General features: G+C 37.7%; 3 protein-coding genes across 5 annotated transcripts in view; all 3 read right to left on the bottom strand.

Annotated features, from left to right (window-relative positions):
- LOC115750563 (protein FAR-RED ELONGATED HYPOCOTYL 3) overlaps positions 1–20,025 on the bottom strand; it is an 874,908-nt gene that overhangs the window by 134,642 nt on the left and 720,241 nt on the right. The window lies entirely within an intron of this gene.
- LOC115750581 (F-box/kelch-repeat protein At3g23880-like) lies at positions 10,262–11,368 on the bottom strand. Its single transcript, XM_030688051.1, has one exon. It carries the CDS (start codon positions 11,366–11,368, stop codon positions 10,262–10,264), a length of 1,107 nt encoding a protein of 368 aa, XP_030543911.1.
- Positions 16,439–20,025, bottom strand: part of LOC115731471 (protein CYSTEINE-RICH TRANSMEMBRANE MODULE 3) — a 49,310-nt gene continuing 45,723 nt past the window's right edge. Inside the window, exons 1-3 of one of the 3 annotated variants that reach the window (XM_030688093.2) lie at positions 17,330–17,481; positions 16,751–16,895; positions 16,439–16,621 (exon numbers count right to left, since the gene is read on the bottom strand). In XM_030688093.2, the coding sequence (XP_030543953.1) occupies positions 16,576–16,621; positions 16,751–16,895; positions 17,330–17,363 (225 nt within the window). In that variant the 5' untranslated portion in view covers positions 17,364–17,481 and the 3' untranslated portion in view covers positions 16,439–16,575. Of the gene's footprint in view, positions 16,622–16,750; positions 16,896–17,329; positions 17,482–20,025 lie in introns of those variants that run through there. The other 2 variants (XM_048286005.1, XM_048286000.1) reach the window with 2 other exon arrangements.

Here is a 20,025-nt window from a genome sequence, read left to right as displayed (position 1 = left end):
TTCATGCAATTGTATTGTTTGTTTATCCACTTTTGATAGTAAGAATCCTCACCACTCGAAGATCTTTCTATGGAACCCGTCAACCAGTGAAAACATAGCTCTTCCTCAACCTAGTTTTCATGTGTCAAGCATGGTTAGATTTGGATTCGATCCCCTAAGTGGCCATCCAAATGATTTTAAAGTAGTCAACGTGAACATATATTTTGAACAACGCCCGAACTATACCTCCCTAGTGGACGTGTACAGTATTAGAAGAAATTGCAGCAAAAACTCGGCAATATTTTCCCTCCATCACTTACCCAACACTTGGGCGATCATGTTATCATCAAGAATTTCATCTGTTGGTGCCCTTGTTTTCGCCTTGGTCATGGAATAGTCACATTGTTGATCCTATTTGATGTAGTCAACGATGTTTTCAGAAAAATTAGCACTTCCAGATATAATGCTTGCCGAAGAAAAACATATCGGCCCACTAGATGGATGCTTATCTCTAGCGGCACATAACACATCAACCGGACAGTATGAAGTATGGATCATGAAAGAGTTTGGCGTCCGCGAATCGTGGACCAAGTTGTATTCGTTTGGATTGTCTACTAGAAGCATCATGCGTTATTGGCCAGTTGGGTTTGCAGATTCTGGAGAAGTTTTCTTTGTAAAGAGCACGTATATGGATTCCCTCTTCGAGTCTCCCAATTATTTGGTTCTATACAACCTACAAGGTGAAAAGTTTGAGGCATTTGAAGTCGAAGTGGATTCCTACTCGACCACTCGACTGGTTACTTGTATTGAGAGTTTGATTTCTCTCTCAATCCAAAGTCAGTGTTGGGCTCCAGGTGGTTACGAAAATTGCTTTTCAGACTAAAGAAAGAATACGAGAAGAATAGAGGAAAACAGTGGGCTTATATTTGCTTATTGCTGCCGCTCTTGTACCTAGACTTGCGAATATGTTGAGTGAGTCCCTGAATTGTACTCGGGGAGGTTTTGTTCTCTTGTAAACGTAAACTGGAAGTGTTTCATGAAGTTGTAAGCACCAAGGATTTGCTGTTGCTACTGCGAAGGATTTGCAACTCGTGATTTACTTGATTTAATAGTGGAATTCAGACTCGGCGGATGATAGGATTAGAGTTCTATCCTTGGAAATTTTATTTGTCAACAAATTCACCTTCCCTTGTTGACTGCCATACTGGGATTTTTGTGTTCGATTCTCTAATGAAGATGCGGCGCTCACGATTTAATCCATCATGGCATAACACTTGTGGTGAATGTTTTTTAAAAGTTTTAGCAGTCAAGTGATCGATTGAAAAGTTATATGACACGCAAGCAATCGAAAAAATTATTATGGAACTCAAGTGAGCACCGTACAAAAGTCATAACACTCAAGTGGTTGAAAAAAAATTATGACATAGAAGTAAGCGTCGTACAAGAATTATGACACTTGTGTTGTCATCTTCCCTTTACGTTGGAAAAAACAATTGCCATGTCGGTGACGACAGCGCTACATCGGCGTCAACCGGTCAAATTGATCGGAAAGATTGAATTAGTATTAATACAAAAGGTTTAGCGCTGAATTGGTAGAGAAAAAAAGAATTACGACTGAATTGACACAAATACAATAAGTTCAAGACTTCTTTTGTCAAGATGAGAAGAATACAAAGTTATGTCATCTGTGTCGGTTCAAAGATGTCAAAATTGGCAATCCAACTATTAGAAATCAAATCAAATTGATTTGTTGGTTACAAAAAGAAAAGTTGGATTTTGCTTCTTTATTTTTGACTTTTCAAACTCCTTATCTTAGGCAAGAAGTGAAGTCCTTCTCTTAGGTAGGAAGTAAGTTATGGCTCTTGTACTGTCATTTTCCCCTTTACTTGCAAGTCATTTTTCGATGCTTTAGTTAATTTTTAGTAGATTCATACTCTAAAAATCACATGGACTATGCATATATATGAGTTTAAATCGTGATGGAATTTTTAGTTACGAGAACAAAATGGAAAAAATCCAAGTGGAAAAGTTGATATTAATGGTTGTGCCAAATTCAATCCGAGCTCATTCCTTATTTTTGTCTAATCAGTCTGTTATTGGGATGACAACCCTTCTAAATTAAATTTTCCTTATGAGAACTAACTAACGAGCGAAGTGGGGATAGTAGTACACCCATTCGACAGCCCATGCCGATTATCTCTCTTCACTCTCTCGTGTCGAGTTTTCTTCTTCTTTTTTATTATTGGTTTTTTTCTCTTATTCTTTTTGGTTGTTTCCTTTTCAGTTTTTTTTTTTTTCAATTTGGATCGTCACATGTTATTAGAATACATTAAATTGACATTTTCCATCACTCAAATTGGACATAGCTAATTGCACTTTTTAATTGTTCAAGAATTCACTGCACTTTTTAACTGCGTGTTTTAATTGAGATGAAGCAAGGTGAATGTCATGCTTTTGGAATACACTCGGATCGTGTACAACTGGGTCCATCATTCAATGGTGCCGAACTCTTTCATGATCCATACTTCATATTATTTGGATGATGAGTTATGTGTTGTTAGATACAAATATTCATGATTTACATGCGGATCTGGATCAAATCAAAGGTCTCACCGATGTTGAAGTAGTGTTCCACATGGCTTAACAACGGGTCATATGCACTTCTTAAATTTATGTGGTCTCCTTCAATTTATCAGTTTAAACTTTTGGGTTAGATTTTCTAATAGCTGGAAGTATTAATAAGAACTCTGTTAGAATGTCAACTGGCAAGCTTGCCATTGTTGTTGCACTTTTTTTTTTTTTCAGGTGCTCAGGAAGAGCTCTTTAGGGCTTCGCAAGTTCCTTACAATTTCTATGTAAATGGGGGTCAACTTCTTTCGATGTGACGATGCTTTTGGACTATAGGAAGACTTCTTTTGCCTTTCTTTTTTGTATATTTTATCGAAACTTCTTTGTCGAGTCAACTTGCCGAGAAAGAACAATACATTGCATATGGAGTTAAAGTTCATGAGCCATATTGATCAAATTAAAAGTTCAGGAATTGTATTGCACATTAGGTCAAAGTTCAAGAATCATTTGTATTATTTTCCCATTCTATACTAGCACAGAGATCGAAGTTGTCAACTCGAAACCCAATCAAGAGCTATACTATGGAAAGTACATCAAATTAAAAGAGAGAATCTTACTACTACAAATGGAAGTCTCTTCAATAAATACCAAGGCAATTTTCCCGACCAACTAGTGCTCAACATTGTTTGTGGACGAGAGAGATCAAACTGTCTATAAAAGGAACCAATCAAGCGAAGCAAGTATCAAGTTCGACTCCAAATTCCTCAAACTCTTCACTCCTCACGGTGTATAGAAGTAGAACACAATAACTCTTCACTACACTGCTATAAAGTGTCCTTGAGAAGAAAACTTCTCCAGAATTTGCAGACCCGACTGGCCAATCATTCAAAAATTTACTCGCAGATGCTCCAATCGTATACAACTTGGTCCAAGATTCGTAGGCGCCAACATCTCTTATTATCCATACTTCGAACTGTTGGGTTAGTGAGTTATACGCTATCAGAGACAAGCATCCATCCAGTAAGTTGATAAATTTCTTTCAGAAGGCAGTACATCTGGAACTACTTTCTTTGGAAAACGTCTTTAACTACGTCAACTAGAATCAACGATGGCTTATTGCTGACGGGATAAAAAGGGCAGCAACAGATGAAATTCTCCAAGATAACTTGATGGTCCAAGTGAAGGATAAACGAGGCAGGAAAGATGCCCCCAACTTGTTTCCAACAATTTCTTCTAAAACCATAGACCTCCACTTGGGAGGTGAGGTGCAATTCGAAGCTTCTTCAATATGTATATTCGCGTTGACCACTTTAAAATCATCTAGATGACCACTTGAGGGATCGAACCCAAATCCAACCACATTTGGCACATGCAAGTTGGGTTGTGGAAGGGCTCTGTTTTCACTGTTGACGGTTTCCATAAAAAGATCTTTGAGTGGCGAGGGTTCCAATAGTCAAAAGTGGACAAACAAATGACTCTATTGCATGAGCCAACTAATTTGAATTATTGGCCATCTTCCATAAATGAAGCATCAAGATTTGAATGTTCACTTTTGTGACAATCGCGGATCTATACTCCAGAAAAGTTGTTGAAGTCATACTTAAGAAGATCAAATTTGTGCAATTTGATCGATCTCTCAAGATAAGCTTTGATGAAGAAGGGGCTTATGAGAAGAGAATTCCAAGATTTACATGCACACCTAAATTGGACAAATTTTTTTGTGGAGGGCCACAAAAAAAATCCCCATTAGAACATCAACTGGAAGATTTGCCATTGATCTTGTACACTCAGTTCAAGCGCTTAATTGAAAGGAACTCTCACATATATTACCAACCTACAAATCTACATCTTACAATTGAGAAGACCTCTTATTTATAAAGGGATTAGGACACTTAACTAAGGAACCTCAAACTAAGAAATGTTAAGATAGGAAACCTTAAATTAGGAAATAACAAAATAGGAAACGTTAAAATAGGAAACCTTAAAGGAGGAAAAATCAAACTAGGAAATCTAATTAGGAAACATTAAACTAGGAAACCTAGCCAAATTAGGAAACATAAACTATGAAGCCAAGACAAATTAGGAAATCTACTCAAAATAAGAGAGAAACTGCTAATAAATGTTAGATTTCTCGATATACATTTTTTTATGTCATGTGTTAGTATAATCAGCCTGAGACCAGGTTAACGGTGTTAGTCTTATGAACATTGACTTACATTCCAACAAACAACCCAATCGATTCACCAATTAATAAATAACACAGCAATCCCAAGAAGTGGTAGATTTGATGCGTAAATCCACATCCATGCTCTTTACGAAGAAAATTTCACCAGAATTTGCGAACCCAAGTGGCTAAAAAGAAGCAATGTTTCTCATAGACACTCCAATCATATACTACTTGGTCCCCGATTCGCAGACACCAGACTATTTCCTGATTCATATCGTAATGTCTGGTCGATGAATTATGCACTATTAAAGACAAGCATCCTTCCGGTATGCTAATATGTTTTTCTTCAGCAAAAAGACATCTCAAGTGTCAATATTTGTGTACGGCACCCACTTTGGTATCAATTTTTTTTAGCCACTCACTTAAGTACCATATTGGATAAAAAATGATCACTTAAGTGTCAATTTTAGCCAAACAGTCCACATGACATTTTTTATTAATTTTTTAATATTACGTGGATTTTTAATTAAAAAAGGCAGTCCATGTGGCAATTATTTTAAAAATAAGTCCATGAGGCAAAGTTTTTTAAAAAAATAAGTCCATGTGGGAAATTAAGCCAATTTTTTTTAAAAAAAAACTTATATATATAAGCAAACCCACGTTGCAACTGCTGGGCGAGTTGCAGAGAACTCCACCTACAATGAAAATCAAGTTCAAGCAACAGTTCACCGTCTCAATACAAAAAGATTTAGGATTAAATTGATTCAACCGAAAGATTTAAGATCGCATTCGCACCGCCACACTAAATTGGTTCAACTAAAAAAACAATTGCCATGTCATTGACGATAGTGCCACGTCAGCATGAGCTAGTCAAAATTGGCCTAAAAGACCGAATTAGCCCAAATGCAAAAGATTTAGGGTTGAATCGGCTCAAAAAAAGATTTAAAATTGAATTGACAGGTTTAGAACTTGTTTTTGTCAAGATGAGAATAATATGAAGTTATGCCATCTATGTAGGCTCAAAGATGTCAGAATTAGCAATCCAACTGTTAGAAATAAAATAAAATTGATTTTTTGGTTAGAAAAGGAAAAGTTGGATTTTGCATTTTTATTTTTAACTTTTCAAACTCCTTATCTTAGGTAAGAAGTAAGTTGTGGCTAGTGTTGTCATTTTCCTTTACTTGCAAGTCATTTTTCGATGCTTTAGTTAATTTTTAGTAGATTCATACACTAAAAATCACATGGACTATGCATAGATATGAGTTTAAATCGTGATGGAATTTTTAGTTTTGAGAACAAAATGGAAAAAATCCAGGTGGAAAAGTTGATAATAACGGTTGTTGTGCCAAATTCGATCCGAGGTCATTCCTTATTTTTGTCCAATCAGGCTACTATTAGAACGACAAGCCTTCTAAATTAATCTTTTTCCTTATGAGAACTAACTCGCCAGTGAAGTGGGGATGGGTGGTGTGCCCCTCTGACAGCCCACGCCGATTATCTCTCTCCTCTCTGTCTCTCGTGTCGAGTTTGCTTCGTCTTTTTTATTGTTGGTTTTTTCCTTTTATTCTTTTTGGTTATTTCCTTTTCACTTTTTTTTCAGATTGGATCGTCACATGATATTGGAATATATTGAATTGGTATTTTCCATCACTCAAATTGAACATAGCTAATTGCACTTTTCAATTGCTGAGGATTTCGCTGCACTTTTTAACTGCATCTTTTAATTGAGAAAAAGCAAATTGCGTGTAGTGCTTCTAAAATACACTCGGATCGTTACAACTGGGTTCATCATTCAATGGTGCCGAACTCTTTCATGATCCATACTTTATAATATTTGGATGATGAGTTATGTGTTGTTAGAGACAAATATTCATGATTTACATACACACCTGGATCGGATCAAAAGTCTCGCTGGTGTTGAAATGGTGTTCCACATGGCTTGACAACGGGTCATATATGCTTCTTATATTTATGTGGTCTCCTTTCATCTATCAGCATAAACTTTGGGGTTAGATTTTTTAATAGCCGGAAGTCCTAGTAAGATCTCCATCAGAATATCAACCGGCAAGCTTGCCATTTTTGTTGCATATATTTTTTTTTGGGTAGGTGCTCAGGAAGATCTTTTTAGGACTACGCAAGTTGCTTACGATTTCTATGCAAGCGGGGGCCAACTTCTTTGGATGTGATGGTGCCTTTGGACTTTAGGAAGACATCTTTTGCCTTGCTTCTTTGTATATTTTATCAAAACTTCTTTGTCGAGTCAGCTTGCCCAGAAAGAAGAATACCGTGAATCAGTGAATACAACGCAATCTGCTAGTGCACGAAGAGATACATAACATTCATCAACCACGGGTCCACGGCGTCTCGCTCACCTTTGAGCTTTCGGCCAGCCAAGACCTCCGCTCGGCCTCATCGGCAACCGCTCGCCGTTTTTTCCTCCCCGCGCAAGCTCCTTCGCTTACAACCCTCTCAGGTCTTTTTCGTCCATCTTGAATTCGCTGGTTCGGTCACCATCGATCTTGGAGACGTACCCATTAACGAGCTGGCTTCGAAACTAATGTCGGGTCGTTTTGTCCGATGGTTTTTGCTAGATATCCGGTTGAGTGCGAGAGGATGGCTTTGACCAAGAGGAAGATGAAGAGGAGTGAAGGCGTTGGTGCTGTTTGCTACGCCGCGTCTCTCACTGTCCGTGATCTCTAGTGGATCTCCACCATCTCTTCCGCGCGAGACTCTCTCTTTTGTCACTCTGTGATGGCGTATTTGATGGATGCTGCGGCATTTCCTCTCAATGTTAGTTAAATTGGACTCGATATTGTATTAAGGGTTGTTGAGATGGTTCATGGGGATGGTCCGAGTTATAGGAAGTAGTTCAATCTGCGAAATAGAGTCTATGGTCCTTGCAAATGTGATATTCAATCTGAATGTTGCCAACTTGTTGCCGAGAGTTGTAATCGTGCGAACTCGCAAAGTAATTTTGGAAACTATGAACTATATTCCGTTTTTCTTTCGTAATTTATCGCACTCGATGGATTTCAAATTTGACCTTTCAGATAAACATTGATTTAATTGGACACGAGCGTATGGAGAATGTAATCTGATAGCCTTCTTTTTTGAGTAATGTTGTTTGAGAAATGCAGTAACCTGTAGTGTTATTATCCCTTCAGTTGACCGTTCGAGTTTGCTTTTTTTCTTGTTAATGGTGTATAAATAAGCTTAGAAGTAGTTATTGGTTCCTTCAGGGTGCTCCTTTTCTGCTTATCGAGATTGTACAGCATCTTCGTATGATTTCTTGTGCCGATACAGGGTACTGATGCTTGCGAAGGGACTCCTGTTCAGAAGTCCTTTCTTGTGCCATTATTTGCTCTGCAAGCACGATCCAGCGTCATTTCATGGATGAAGTAATATATCTTCTCATATATGATGTCGACCTTCTTCACAACCATGCTATTATTTTAACCGGCATTATCCTTCATGGGGTGGTGATGGACTTGTTCCGGCCAAAACTTCTTAACGGAAATGACAGATCTGTGCTCAAGTATTTGTCCTGTTGATGGAGCACGAGATTGTCTCTGCCTTAGTATCATGGTCTGACTGAACTTGTGAAATGCTCGATCTGTAATGTTCTTCAGAGTTGCATCTTTGAGTAAAATTCTGGTGATTTGAATTTCTTGGTGCCACAATTGATTGATCCATTGCAAGATGAAAAATGCAGTTTCACATTCTGAGTGAGATGGAAGCAGTTCGTAAAATGGGGCTGAAAGTATCTTTAACATGCCGATCATTGCCCTCAATTTATCTATTTCCTTTTCTCTTTAGTACCATCTGTCTTATATTTCCGGGATATGTGGAATGTCCTTCTTAAAGTAGTGCTACTTTTCTCTGGCTCACGCATATTAGGCTGGAAAAAACTCACTTCTTCTATTCTCTTGTCACAGCTCAAATTCCCCAGCTGAGTTCACTGTACGTGAGTATGACCCATCCTGTCAAAAATGCAATACTGTTTAGACTTGGAAAGAAACTTGGAACCTCCAAGGGGATATTACAAGAGCATCATCGACAAGCAGAAACTGGTTAGTTGCTTTTTGCTGAAAGTTGGGCTGTTTCTTTAGACTTTGTACATAGCAAACAGTCACTATGTTCATTCCTTTCGACAGCCAAGAGGCGGCGGACAGTGCTGGCTTTACCTGCTTTCCCAATACAACCAGCAAGTAATAAGGGTCCGGGACCACGTGCTAGAATCGAAAGAACTCTTAGGCAGATAGTGAAGTCACGGAGCCAGATCTCATTGTTTTGAAGACCAATGTTCCAAAGCCAAATGCAGCTGTTGATTGATTCTTCATTCGTGAAAATCGATGTTTATTACCTGCGGACATGTTGCGTAATATTGGCTATGACAGTTTGATAAAAGAGTTTTGTTCATGAAGCTTGTGCTTAGCTCGTATAGCTCATGATGGATATACTACAAAAGGGCTTGTAGTAGGTATTTAGTCCTCCCACATTCAAATTTTTTGTTTTTTTTTCCGTGAATAACCAATGAATTTACTCATCAAAAGTCGCTTCTCAATTCAGTCTAAAATTGTAACAAAGAAAAGCCGTTCTAATGGGAAGAAAGAGGTGCAATTGGATGCTTGGAACTTTGCTTTTGCTCTGTTTTAGGCCATCCTTGAACACAAGTTTCACATCTCTGCAGTTCATCAAACGCAAGAGGATTTAGATTAAGCAAAACAAGAACTTCCCGAATTATGTGTTGGAGATGGTAGAAATATTAAATTCTTGAAATCTATGGGCTTTTTGGAGCTTGATTCCACAATAATAACAATAATAATAATAGTATATAAAAAAAACAACAACAAACCCGACCCGACCGGACTCGAATATCTTGGATGTATATGATTCGGCTATCGGGCCGGCCCGGGCTGAGCTTGGCGCTGTTTGGTTTCGAGCTGGATCGAGCCTATATGAGACCTGGCCCATTGACACCCCCTACTCATTGTACTCTAGAGGGATGATGACACGAATAGTCTATGAATTTTTATCCAACGTGTAATGTAGTTCATGAATTTTTAATTTGACTAATATGATCCTTGAACTTTAACACAACGTGCAATGTGCTCCTTGAACTTTTAATTTGAACAATATGATCCTTGAACTTTTGGAACATTTTCAATTTAATCCCTAAACTATAGGAAAATGTTCAATATAATCCTTCCATTGATTCAAGTTTCAGGACTAAGTTGAACACGTTCTAAAAGTTCAGAAGCCATATTGGTCAAATTAAAAGTTCATGGACCACATTGCACATTGGGTTAAAGTTCAAAGACCATATTGGTCAAATGAAAAGTTCAGGGACTACATTGCACATTGGGTCAAAGTTCAAGGACCATTTGTGTCATTTTGCCTACTCTAGACTAGCACAACAATCGAAGTCATCAACGCGAAACCCGGTCAAGAGCTATACTATGGAAAGTACATCAAAATAAAATAGAGAATCTTACTAATACAAATGGAAGTCCCTTCAACAAATACCAAGGCAATTTTCCCGACCAACTAATGCTCAACATTGTTTGTGGACGAGAGAGAAATCAAACTCTCTATAAAAGGAACCACTCGAACGTTGAAGCAAGAATCAAGTTCGACTCCAAATTCCTCAAACTCTTCACTTCCCACGTTGTATAGAAGCAGAACCCAATGTCTCTTCGCTATACCGCTTTCAAGTGCCTTTGAGAATAGAATTTCTCCAGAATTCGCAGACCCCACTGGCCAATAACCCAAAGATCCGTCCGCAGGCGCTCCAATTGTGTACAACTTGGTCCAAGATTCGCAGGCGCCAAACTCTTTCATTAGCCATACGTCAAACAGTTGGGTTAGTGAGTTGTATGCTATCAGAGACAAGCATCCATCCAGTAAGTTGATATATTTCTGTGCAAGAGGCAGTACATCTGGAACTGCTATTCTTTGGAAAACATCTTTAACTACGTCAAATAGGATCAACGATGACTCATCGTTGAGGGGATGAAAAGGGCACCAACAGATGAAATTCTCCAAGATAACTTGATGGTGCAAGCAATGCGCAAACGATGCAGGGAAAATGTCGCCGACTTGTTTCCAACAATTTCTTCTAAAACCATAATAAACCTCCACTTGGGAGGTGTGGTCCGAAGGTCCTTCAAAATATATACTCAGGCTGACCACTTTAAAATCATCTAGATGACCACTTGAGGGATCGAACCCGAATCCAACCACGTTGCACACATGCGAGTTGGCTTGCGGAAGGGCTCTGTTTTCACCCGTTGACGGGTTCCATAGATAGATCTTTGAGTGGCGAGTGTACCCATGGCCAAAATTGGACAAACAAACGACCCCGTTGCAAGAACCAACTAATTTGAATTGTTGGCCATCTTCCACAAATGAAGTGTCCAGATCCGATAGTTCACTTTTGTGACAATCGTGGATCTGTATTCGCGAAAAGTTGAAGTCGTCCTTAAGAAGATAAAATTTGTGCAATTTGATCGATCTCTCAAGATAAGCTTTGATGAAAAAGGGGCTTATGAGAAGAGAATTCCAAGATTTACATACACATCTAAATCGGACCAAAGTTTTTGCAGAGAGCCACAAGAAAATCTCCATTAGAACGTCAACCGGAAGACTTGCCATTGATCTTGCACACTCAGTTCAAGTGCTTAATTGAAAGGAACTCTCATATATTATATCAACTTACAAATCTGCATCTTACAATTGAGAAGACCCCTTATTTATAAAGGGATTAGGACACTTAACTAAGGAACGTCAAACTAAGAAATATTAAGACAGGAAACCTTAAATTAGGAAATAATAAATAGGAAATCTTAAAAGAGTAAAAATCAAACTAGGAAATCTAATTAGGAAACATTGAACTAGGAAACCTAGTCAAAGTAGGAAATCTATTGAAAATAAGGGAGAAACTGATAAGGAATTTAGATTTCTCGATATACATTTTCTATGTCATGTGTTAGTATAATCAACCTGAGACCAGGTAAACGGTGTTAGTCTTACAAACATTGAATTAAATTCCAACAAACAGCCCAATCGATTCACCAATTAATAAATTACACAGCAATCCTAAGAAGAAGCAGATTTGATGCGTAAATCCACATCCATGAGCTTTAGGAAGAAAAATTCACTAGAATTTGCGAACCCAAGTGGCCAAAAAGAAGCAATGTTTCTCATAGACGCTCCAATCGTATACTACTTTGTCCCCGATTCGTGGACACCAGATTGTTTCCTGATTCATACTCGTAATGTCCGGTATATGAATTATGCACTATTAGAGACACGCATCCTTCCGGTATGCTAACATATTTTTCTTCATCAAAAAGACGCCTCAAGTGTCAATATTTATGTACGGTGCTCACTTTGCTGCCATTTTTTTTTTGCCGGCTCACTTAAGTATCAAATCGGAGAAAACGATCATTTAAGTGCCACTTCCGGCCAAACAGTCCATATGGCATTTTTTTATTAGTTTTTAAACTTTATGTGGATTTTTTATTTAAAAAAGGCAGTCCATGTGGCAATTATTTTTAAAAAATAAGTCCATGAGGCAATTTTTTTAAAAATAAGTCCATGGTGGAAATTAAATTAAATTTTGAAAAGAAATTAAATTATATTTAAAAAGTAAGCTTAAAAACTTTATTAAAAAAAATAAAAAGCAAACCCAAGTTGCATCGGCTGGGCAAGTTGGAGAGAACTCCAACTACAATGACAATCAAGTTCGAGCATTAGTTCACTGTCTCAATGCAAAAAGGTTTAGGACTAAATTGTTTCAATTGGAAGGTTTATGACTGAATTAATACTACCGCACTAAATTGATTCAACTGAAAAAACAATTGCCATGTCGGTGACGATAGTGCCACGTCGTTGTCGGCCGATCAAAGTCGGCCAAAATGACTGAATTAGCACAAATGCAAAAAGTTTAGGGCTGAATTAACAAAAAAAAGGATTTAGAATTGAATTAGCATAATTGCAATAGGTTTATGACTATTTTTATCAAAACGAGAAGAATATGAAGTTATGCCATCTTTGTAGGTTCAAATATGTCAGAATTGGCAATCCAACTATTAGAAATCAAATAAAATTGATTTTTTGGTTAGAAAAAGAAAAGTTGGATTTTGTTCCTTTATTTTTTTACTTTTCAAACTACTTATCTTAAGCATGAAGTGAAGTCCTTATCTTAGGTAAGAAGTAAGTTATGGCTCTTGTGTTGTCATTTTCCCTTTACTTGCAAGTCATTTTTCGATGTTTTGATTCATATACTAAAAAACGCATGGACTATGCATATATATACATATATATATATATATATATATATATATGAGTTTAAATCCTGATGGCATTTTCAGTCATGAGAGCAAAATGGAAAAAATCCGAGTGGAAAAGCTGATACTAATGGTTGTTGTGTCAAATTCGACCCAAGCTCATTCCTTATTTTTGTCCAATCAGGCTGTTATTGGGACGACAAGCCTTCTAACTTAAATTTTCCTTATGAGAACTAACTAGCGAGCGAAGTGGGGACAGCAGTACGCCCCTTCGACAAACTACGCCGACTATCTCTCTCCCCTCTCTCGTGGTGAGGGACATAATTTTCAAATAATAAAGAACGAGTTATCTCAAGGATATACATGTTCTTCATTTCTGCTACTCCGTTTTATTGGGCTTTCTGCAGGGACCTGGAGATTGGATCTAGTCGTAAGAAGAATGCTTGGGATGGTCTACGGGGTTCATAACCACTCCTCTTACTATAGGACGAGAATTAATCGGATTGAAGCTATAGCGTCATCATTTGCTGGAATCGAAATATCTGCAGATCCGAGTCACAATTTGTATCAATTAAACAAATTATTGGAGTTCCGCCCTTGTGAACAGCTTGATGCACTATCTCCCTTCAACCCAAATACCTCATTCAAGAATTGTTTTTGATCCAATACGTAAGAATCCATAGAAAAGGCAAATCCCTTATGATACTCCAGATCCGGCTCGGGTTAGTGTGAGCTTATCCATGCAATTATGCACTCTTCGAATAGGAATCCATTTTCTGAAAGATCGGTTTTTCTCTTGTCAGCAAAGACATTTTTCTTTGTATCATTTCCAAGAAAGTTGATAAACTAGGGGCGTTCCTGAGTATGACATTTCATGGAGCAAGCCATGCTGCAGAAAATATTCTTTGAGATGATGATTAATCTTACAAAATAGGGAATTACAGTTCACACCAACAGTTGCTTCCAACAATTTCTTAAACTATACCCCTCCACTTGGGAGGCATGGTTCCGGTGTTCTTTGGAATAAATATTTACATTGACTACTTTAAAATCACGGAGATGGCAACTTGAGAAAGAGCTACGCTTTGAACCGGTCGAAGGGTTCCAAAGAAAGATCTTTGAGTGATAAGGGTTCTTACTGTCGACAGCGGCTTAAAAAAAAAAAAAAGGCGCTTCCATTGCGGAACCAACTAAAATGACCTTCGCGTGATCTTGGACGAATGAAGTATTGAGATTAGATATTTCGCTTTCAGGAGAGTACCTCGTCTGCGCTTTCACTTGGGTGTTCGCGCCGTACGTAATAAGATCGAAGTTTCTCTATTAGTAAGAGTGTCAACTGTTCGGTTTGGTTTTTCATGAAACCTGAACCGAACCAATTTGGTTGGGTATGCATTAGCTTTGAATCGAACCAAAGACCCGGTTTGGTTACGTTTGGTTTTGATTTAGTCTTTTTTTTTTTTTTTCTGGAGTCAATTCATTTTCCATCTTGATTTTCGCTCAGCAGATTAGATTGTTTTTTCGTTCAAGGGGAATTATCCAAACCCAAAAAAGAAAAACTGGTTATTTTTCATTCTCCTAAACTAATAGAAAATGCACAAAATTTTGGTTCGGTTGGTTTTTTGTATTTTAGTTCAGTTTTCGATGCGTTTTTGGACGCCCCTAGCTGTCTGTCTGGTTGATCTCTCAAGATAAGCTCGGATAAAAGACACACTTGACCCGAATCAAAGGCTTTCCTGGGGGCCTGTAGATAAGATCCCCATTGTTTTTCTAGAATTATGTATTATTATTATTATTATTATTATTATTATTATTATGTTGGAATTTTTGTAGACTTGTTCAAGTGGCGAATATCTTTACACTCCATAATTGCCTCTGATTTCAATGGAGATGACGATGCATTTTTATTGGACGTGACTATGCATTGTCTAGAAGGCATCTTTTTGGGCCCTATCCAATTATTATATATTAATCAAAGGTCTTTGTCACATTATTGGCAGTCAATTTGGGGTTACCAAAGAAAATATAATATAATTGGATTCTTGTGTGGTTCTATCTTGAACCAGTCAATGGAGCCCGCATACCCTTTTCTTCCAATTTGAATTTGAATGTTGTTTCAGTAGTTAGCCAAATTATTTTCGTTAATAATGAACCACGCACGTGAATAAAGTTCAATTTGTCATTAAATCTTGTGGTAAGTATCCTTTTGCCCTCGCTTGAAAAAACAACACTAAAACTCAGCAAAGGTCAAAAACGTTAAAAGTGAAGAAAATTGTAAAAGTTGCTAAAGGGATATCCACGACTTAAATAAACATGATAACGGCAAATTAATTAGGGTTGACAATTTTTTTTCACTGCACCCATTACAAGATACTTCATTAAGGGCGTTCAAAATCGAGTATAACCATGTTTGGTCATAAATGCATCAATCCATTTGTATGTGAAAAATGAACATGTTTTAACCTTTTTATAACACGTTTAATAAAATACGTATACATTTTATTCTGTGTCAAAATTAGTCACGGCCCACTTTATCCGAAAGTCAAGAAAGATCGAATGAATGCCTAATCACATTAGTTGGAGAAACCCTCTCAAAACAGTCGAACATCTCATTTAACCTTACGTGGCTAACTCAGTTATATTGTGTTATAACGACTTGGTAAAGAAGAAAAAAATTTAATAATTATGGTATGATAGCGCCGCTGATATTGATGGGAAAGTTGGTGGCCAATGTGACACAAGGCGACATCCAGAGTGGGTGGAACATGTATTGTCTCAATCTCTTTATCTGTATTTTTTTTTATTTAACTAATCTTTAAAATAAAATATGAAATATCTAAATAAATATTTTTCCTGCGATTTGAATCATCCCAAAAATCACGTACTTAATTAAGACAAGATTTTCAGACAAAGAAAAATTAAGAAAATATTTCAGCACTTATTAAGCAACATCATGCGCGCGAGACGTGATCTTTTATGACGAAACGCTTAAGGAAGGTTTGCACTCTAGTCAAGCAAGCGACCACCAAGGAGTTAGGCCGTCTAATTTAGAAAACACCCATCACTTCTAGTAAATTGTTAACGTTTTGATTTGGTAAACATGAAAGAAAAATATACGGCATTTTACACAAACGGTTTCATTCCCCCTTGATTGAAAGTGAGAACTCTCCCCCTCAAATAAATAGTTTATAAAATTGCTCGTGTGATTGTTTGGCAATTGTTGAGAGGAAAAAGCGATAATCCAATTTAGTTCGATATTATTTCCAATAACATGAGACGAAAATCGGAGCTTATGGTGTTCTTCGCATCATGACCCATTAAGACGAAGTCGAAGATTCCGACATCTCTTATCGCTTAAACTCATTTTGGACTCACTTTTCGGGATAAAAAGAACATAAAGAGAAAATAAGGGTCAAATCGATTACAAAAATAGATAAAAGAAAAATTCAGAAACACAAGTATATATCACAATAATAGGTGCACGGCGCCAATAACATGTCCCATTTATAGTAAATCGAAGGCTAAATACAAAGAGCGACAAGCAGGACGGGCGGCGATCCTTCTCGGGGATTCCTAGCAGCAGGCTTCTAGGACGCAGGCACAGCACAGAGCGGCACAGCTAGTAAAGGAGAGAAAAAAAAAAAGGTTGCAATTAGGACGAGTGAATGTATAATTAGCTGAACCTATAAAAACAAAAGTAAAAGCAAAAAAGAAAAAATTAGGGCTACATTGTGGGATAATTACTTACCAGCCCTTCCAGAAGCCGTCGCCCTTAGTCTTGGTCTCGATAGGGACGGCGTTCCGGGGAGCCTGTTGACCGTCCCTAGTCGGATAGCCGACCGGTGGAGGAGGTGCCACGTACATCGTCGCCGACGCCGGTGGTGGATAGGCCACTGCACATGTAGGCACGTACCGTCGTCAAAAGTCATCGGCATACGAATACCCATTAGTATAATTCAAGCGGTATAGTTCGGAAAAAAAAAATTGTTTGAACTTCGGTGGTGGGGCCACCGGCCGCATGAAGACCGGCGGCTGCTCCTCCCAAGAAGTCAAACAAAGAGTTCTAACCAGAAAGGACAAGTGCAAGTCGATTTCTTGGTCAAGATGAATAAAATTCAAAAACAAGAAAGACGGGCAGACAAACAAACGACTCCTGAACTGCAGTCACAAATTACAATCGCCGATCGACCAGTATCTCGACCGGAGTATTCTCGCATGAAAAACAAGCAATTTTTTTCTAGATAAAATCGGTGAAATCCAAGGGACAGGACCAAAACCGAAAAGGGCAGGAGGATCAGCGGAGATCGAGGATGGTTTGGATCATTACCTGGGATCTGGTTCTGGTTGTCGTACTGGCTCATCTTTGGATCGGGAAACGTCGGCTGAGATCTAGCACACGAACAAGTCTGTGCTTGAAGAGAGAGAGAGAGATGATGGGATGGAGAGAGAGTGCAGGTCCGGCTGGAGATTTATAGAAGAAGGAGGGAGGGAGGGAGGAAGGAAGGGAGGGAGGGAGATACGGAGAAAGAGGGAGCAGGGTGGTTGACGACTACGACGATGCTTCCGAAGACCCGTAACGCAAAGAGGTTATACTTGTTTAGCAAATTTTTTTGTCGTTAGTCATGCACCGTGCATGTGAATAAGGTTTGATTTCTCACTAGGCTCTTATCTGTTTTCGGACAAGTTTTCTGTAGAAATCGATATCCTTCTTTTTTTAGCGATTATATCACTTGGGAAAACGAGTGGTCAGGAGATCTTGACATAGTGTGCTTACTCTTTAATAAAGAAAACTAGAAATCATATCTCAAAATATGATTGGACAACGGTTATTGGACCAGATATCTCGGCACTTGTGCATGAAAAACCCGATGCCGGCGCCCAAGTCCGCAATGACCCAGCCCGGGTCACTTGAGTCCCACACCCGAGTCCCGAGTAGCCGTGCATGGAAACCCAGTTCCCACGCCCAAGTCATCAAAGCCCCAAGCTGTGTCCATAGAGGCCAAGCAAGGGACTTCGGTGCCCCTGCCCGGTTCCCCGGCGGTTGTTCCCACGTACTCAGCTCTCACAACTAAGTCACTGGCAACTGGGTGTTAATTAATGGAGGCCTGGCCGAGCTCCTCGACAGCCAAGCTCAACTCCAAGGCTCCTCGAGGCCGTGCCCAAGACCTCGGTGCCTCGTTCGGGTCCTCGGCAGCCGTGTAGACTTGTTCAAGCAAAATGTAGAAAATATCTTTAGACTCCATAATTGCTTCTAGGACGTGACGATGCCTTATTTGACTTGTCCAGAAGACATCGTTTTGGGCCCTACCCAGTTATTATGTCTTGGTCTTTGCCACACTATTGGCAGTCAATTTAGGGTTACCAAAGAAAATATAATATAATAGGATTCTTCTATGGTTCTATCTTGAACGAGTCATTGCAACCCGCATACCCTTTTCTTCCAATTTGAATTTCAATGTTGTTTCAGTAGTTAGCCAAATTATTTTCGTTAATCACGAACCATGCACGTGAATAAATTTCAATTTGTCATTAAATCTTGTGGTAAGTATCCTTTTGCCCTCGCTTGAAAAAACAACACTAATACTTATCATAGGGCAAAAACGTTAAAAGTGAAGAGAATTGTAAAAGTTGCTAAAGTGATATCCACGTCATAAATAAACATGATAATGGCAAATTAATTAGGGTTGACAATTTTTTTCACGACACCCGTCACAAGATACTCCTTTAAGGGCATTCAAAATCGAGCATAATGGTGTTTAATCATAAATGCATCAACCTCGTTTGTATAAGAAAAATGAGCATGCCAGTAGGGACCTAAAAATCGGGCTTCCAATTTTAGGTTAATGGTCACCAGATTGATTAATTAGATTAACTAATCTAGTTCGAGCTCTCCCAAACTTTACCAAATCGCAACTTTAGATTCAAGTATTTATCATGCAACAAATTCTAATTTTCGGAGCCGCCACTAATTGTTCTTTAGTAGGCCGATTAGAAACCTAAGTAAATTAGTGGGAGAATTAAATTACTCCTATGAACCAAAGATTTTAAGTTCGGGACTTGGTTACCTTAATTTTTAAAATTAATGTCCTTTTGATACCAATTTTTGTGAAAATATTTGATCAATTTGTCAATTTTGATGAACCATGATTTAAAGTTCCAAACGTGTATTTTTTTGGGTTATCTTTTTATGAATTTTTTCGCATTTTTGTGTAATTTTATAAATTAAAAATTAAATTAAAATAAGTACGAATTTGTTCAAGATTAACTTATAATTTTTGGATTTAATTTGCATTAATTCCCAAAATTTTAGGAAAATCTTGTTAAGCTAAGTCATATCTTTTAAAAGTTAAGATGGATTCAAAAAGATTTTATTCAAGCAATCCATAAGATAGGATTTCTAGAAAATCTTGTCTTTCTAAAAATGATAAGACATGATTTTTAAGAAATCATATTTTGCTAGATTTATTCTTTTTGAATTTTCTGAGATTTTGTGAGATTAAATTAAAAGATGAACCACCAAGGAATTTTTTTTTTTTTGCGATTTTCGATTTTTATGGGTGAATTGAAATTCGAGTTACAAATTTTAAATTGAAAGATAATTTTAGCTATTTATTTCGAATTAAGTTTCGATCTAAAGTCCGATAGATCAACCCTAAAATTTAAAATACATGCTATGGAAATAATTCTATCTAAAGCTTGATAGATAGACCTATTCCATTTATGCGGTTACGGATTAGGAAATTTTTTTAATCAATTACGTTGTAAAATATTTTGGATACCTTTGAGTACCTTCAGGAAATTTTCAAATTATCACAATATTATCATAAAATTCCAAAATGTTCACGTGAATCACAATCTTTCCAGTTTAACCAATGATTTATTGCAAAGCTTGCAGGATACTTAATTTATACATGCAATTTTTCAATTTAGGCAATGATACATTGCAAGGATCTAAATCAAGAAACAATATTCTCAAGATATGCGATTGAATACACAATTTACGCAAAATAGGCAGCCAAATGT

Source organism: Rhodamnia argentea, chromosome 10 (assembly GCF_020921035.1).
Source record: "Rhodamnia argentea isolate NSW1041297 chromosome 10, ASM2092103v1, whole genome shotgun sequence".
Taxonomy (NCBI): Eukaryota; Viridiplantae; Streptophyta; class Magnoliopsida; order Myrtales; family Myrtaceae; genus Rhodamnia; species Rhodamnia argentea.
The sequence above is the reverse complement of the archived record's forward strand: the minus strand, read 5'-3'. Positions and strand labels throughout refer to the sequence as shown.

Excerpts from the sequence above, each read along its gene's own strand:
- LOC115750581 (XM_030688051.1), bottom strand. The coding sequence starts at position 11,368 with ATGGCAAGTCTTCCGGTTGACGTTCTAATGGAGATTTTCTTGTGGCTC.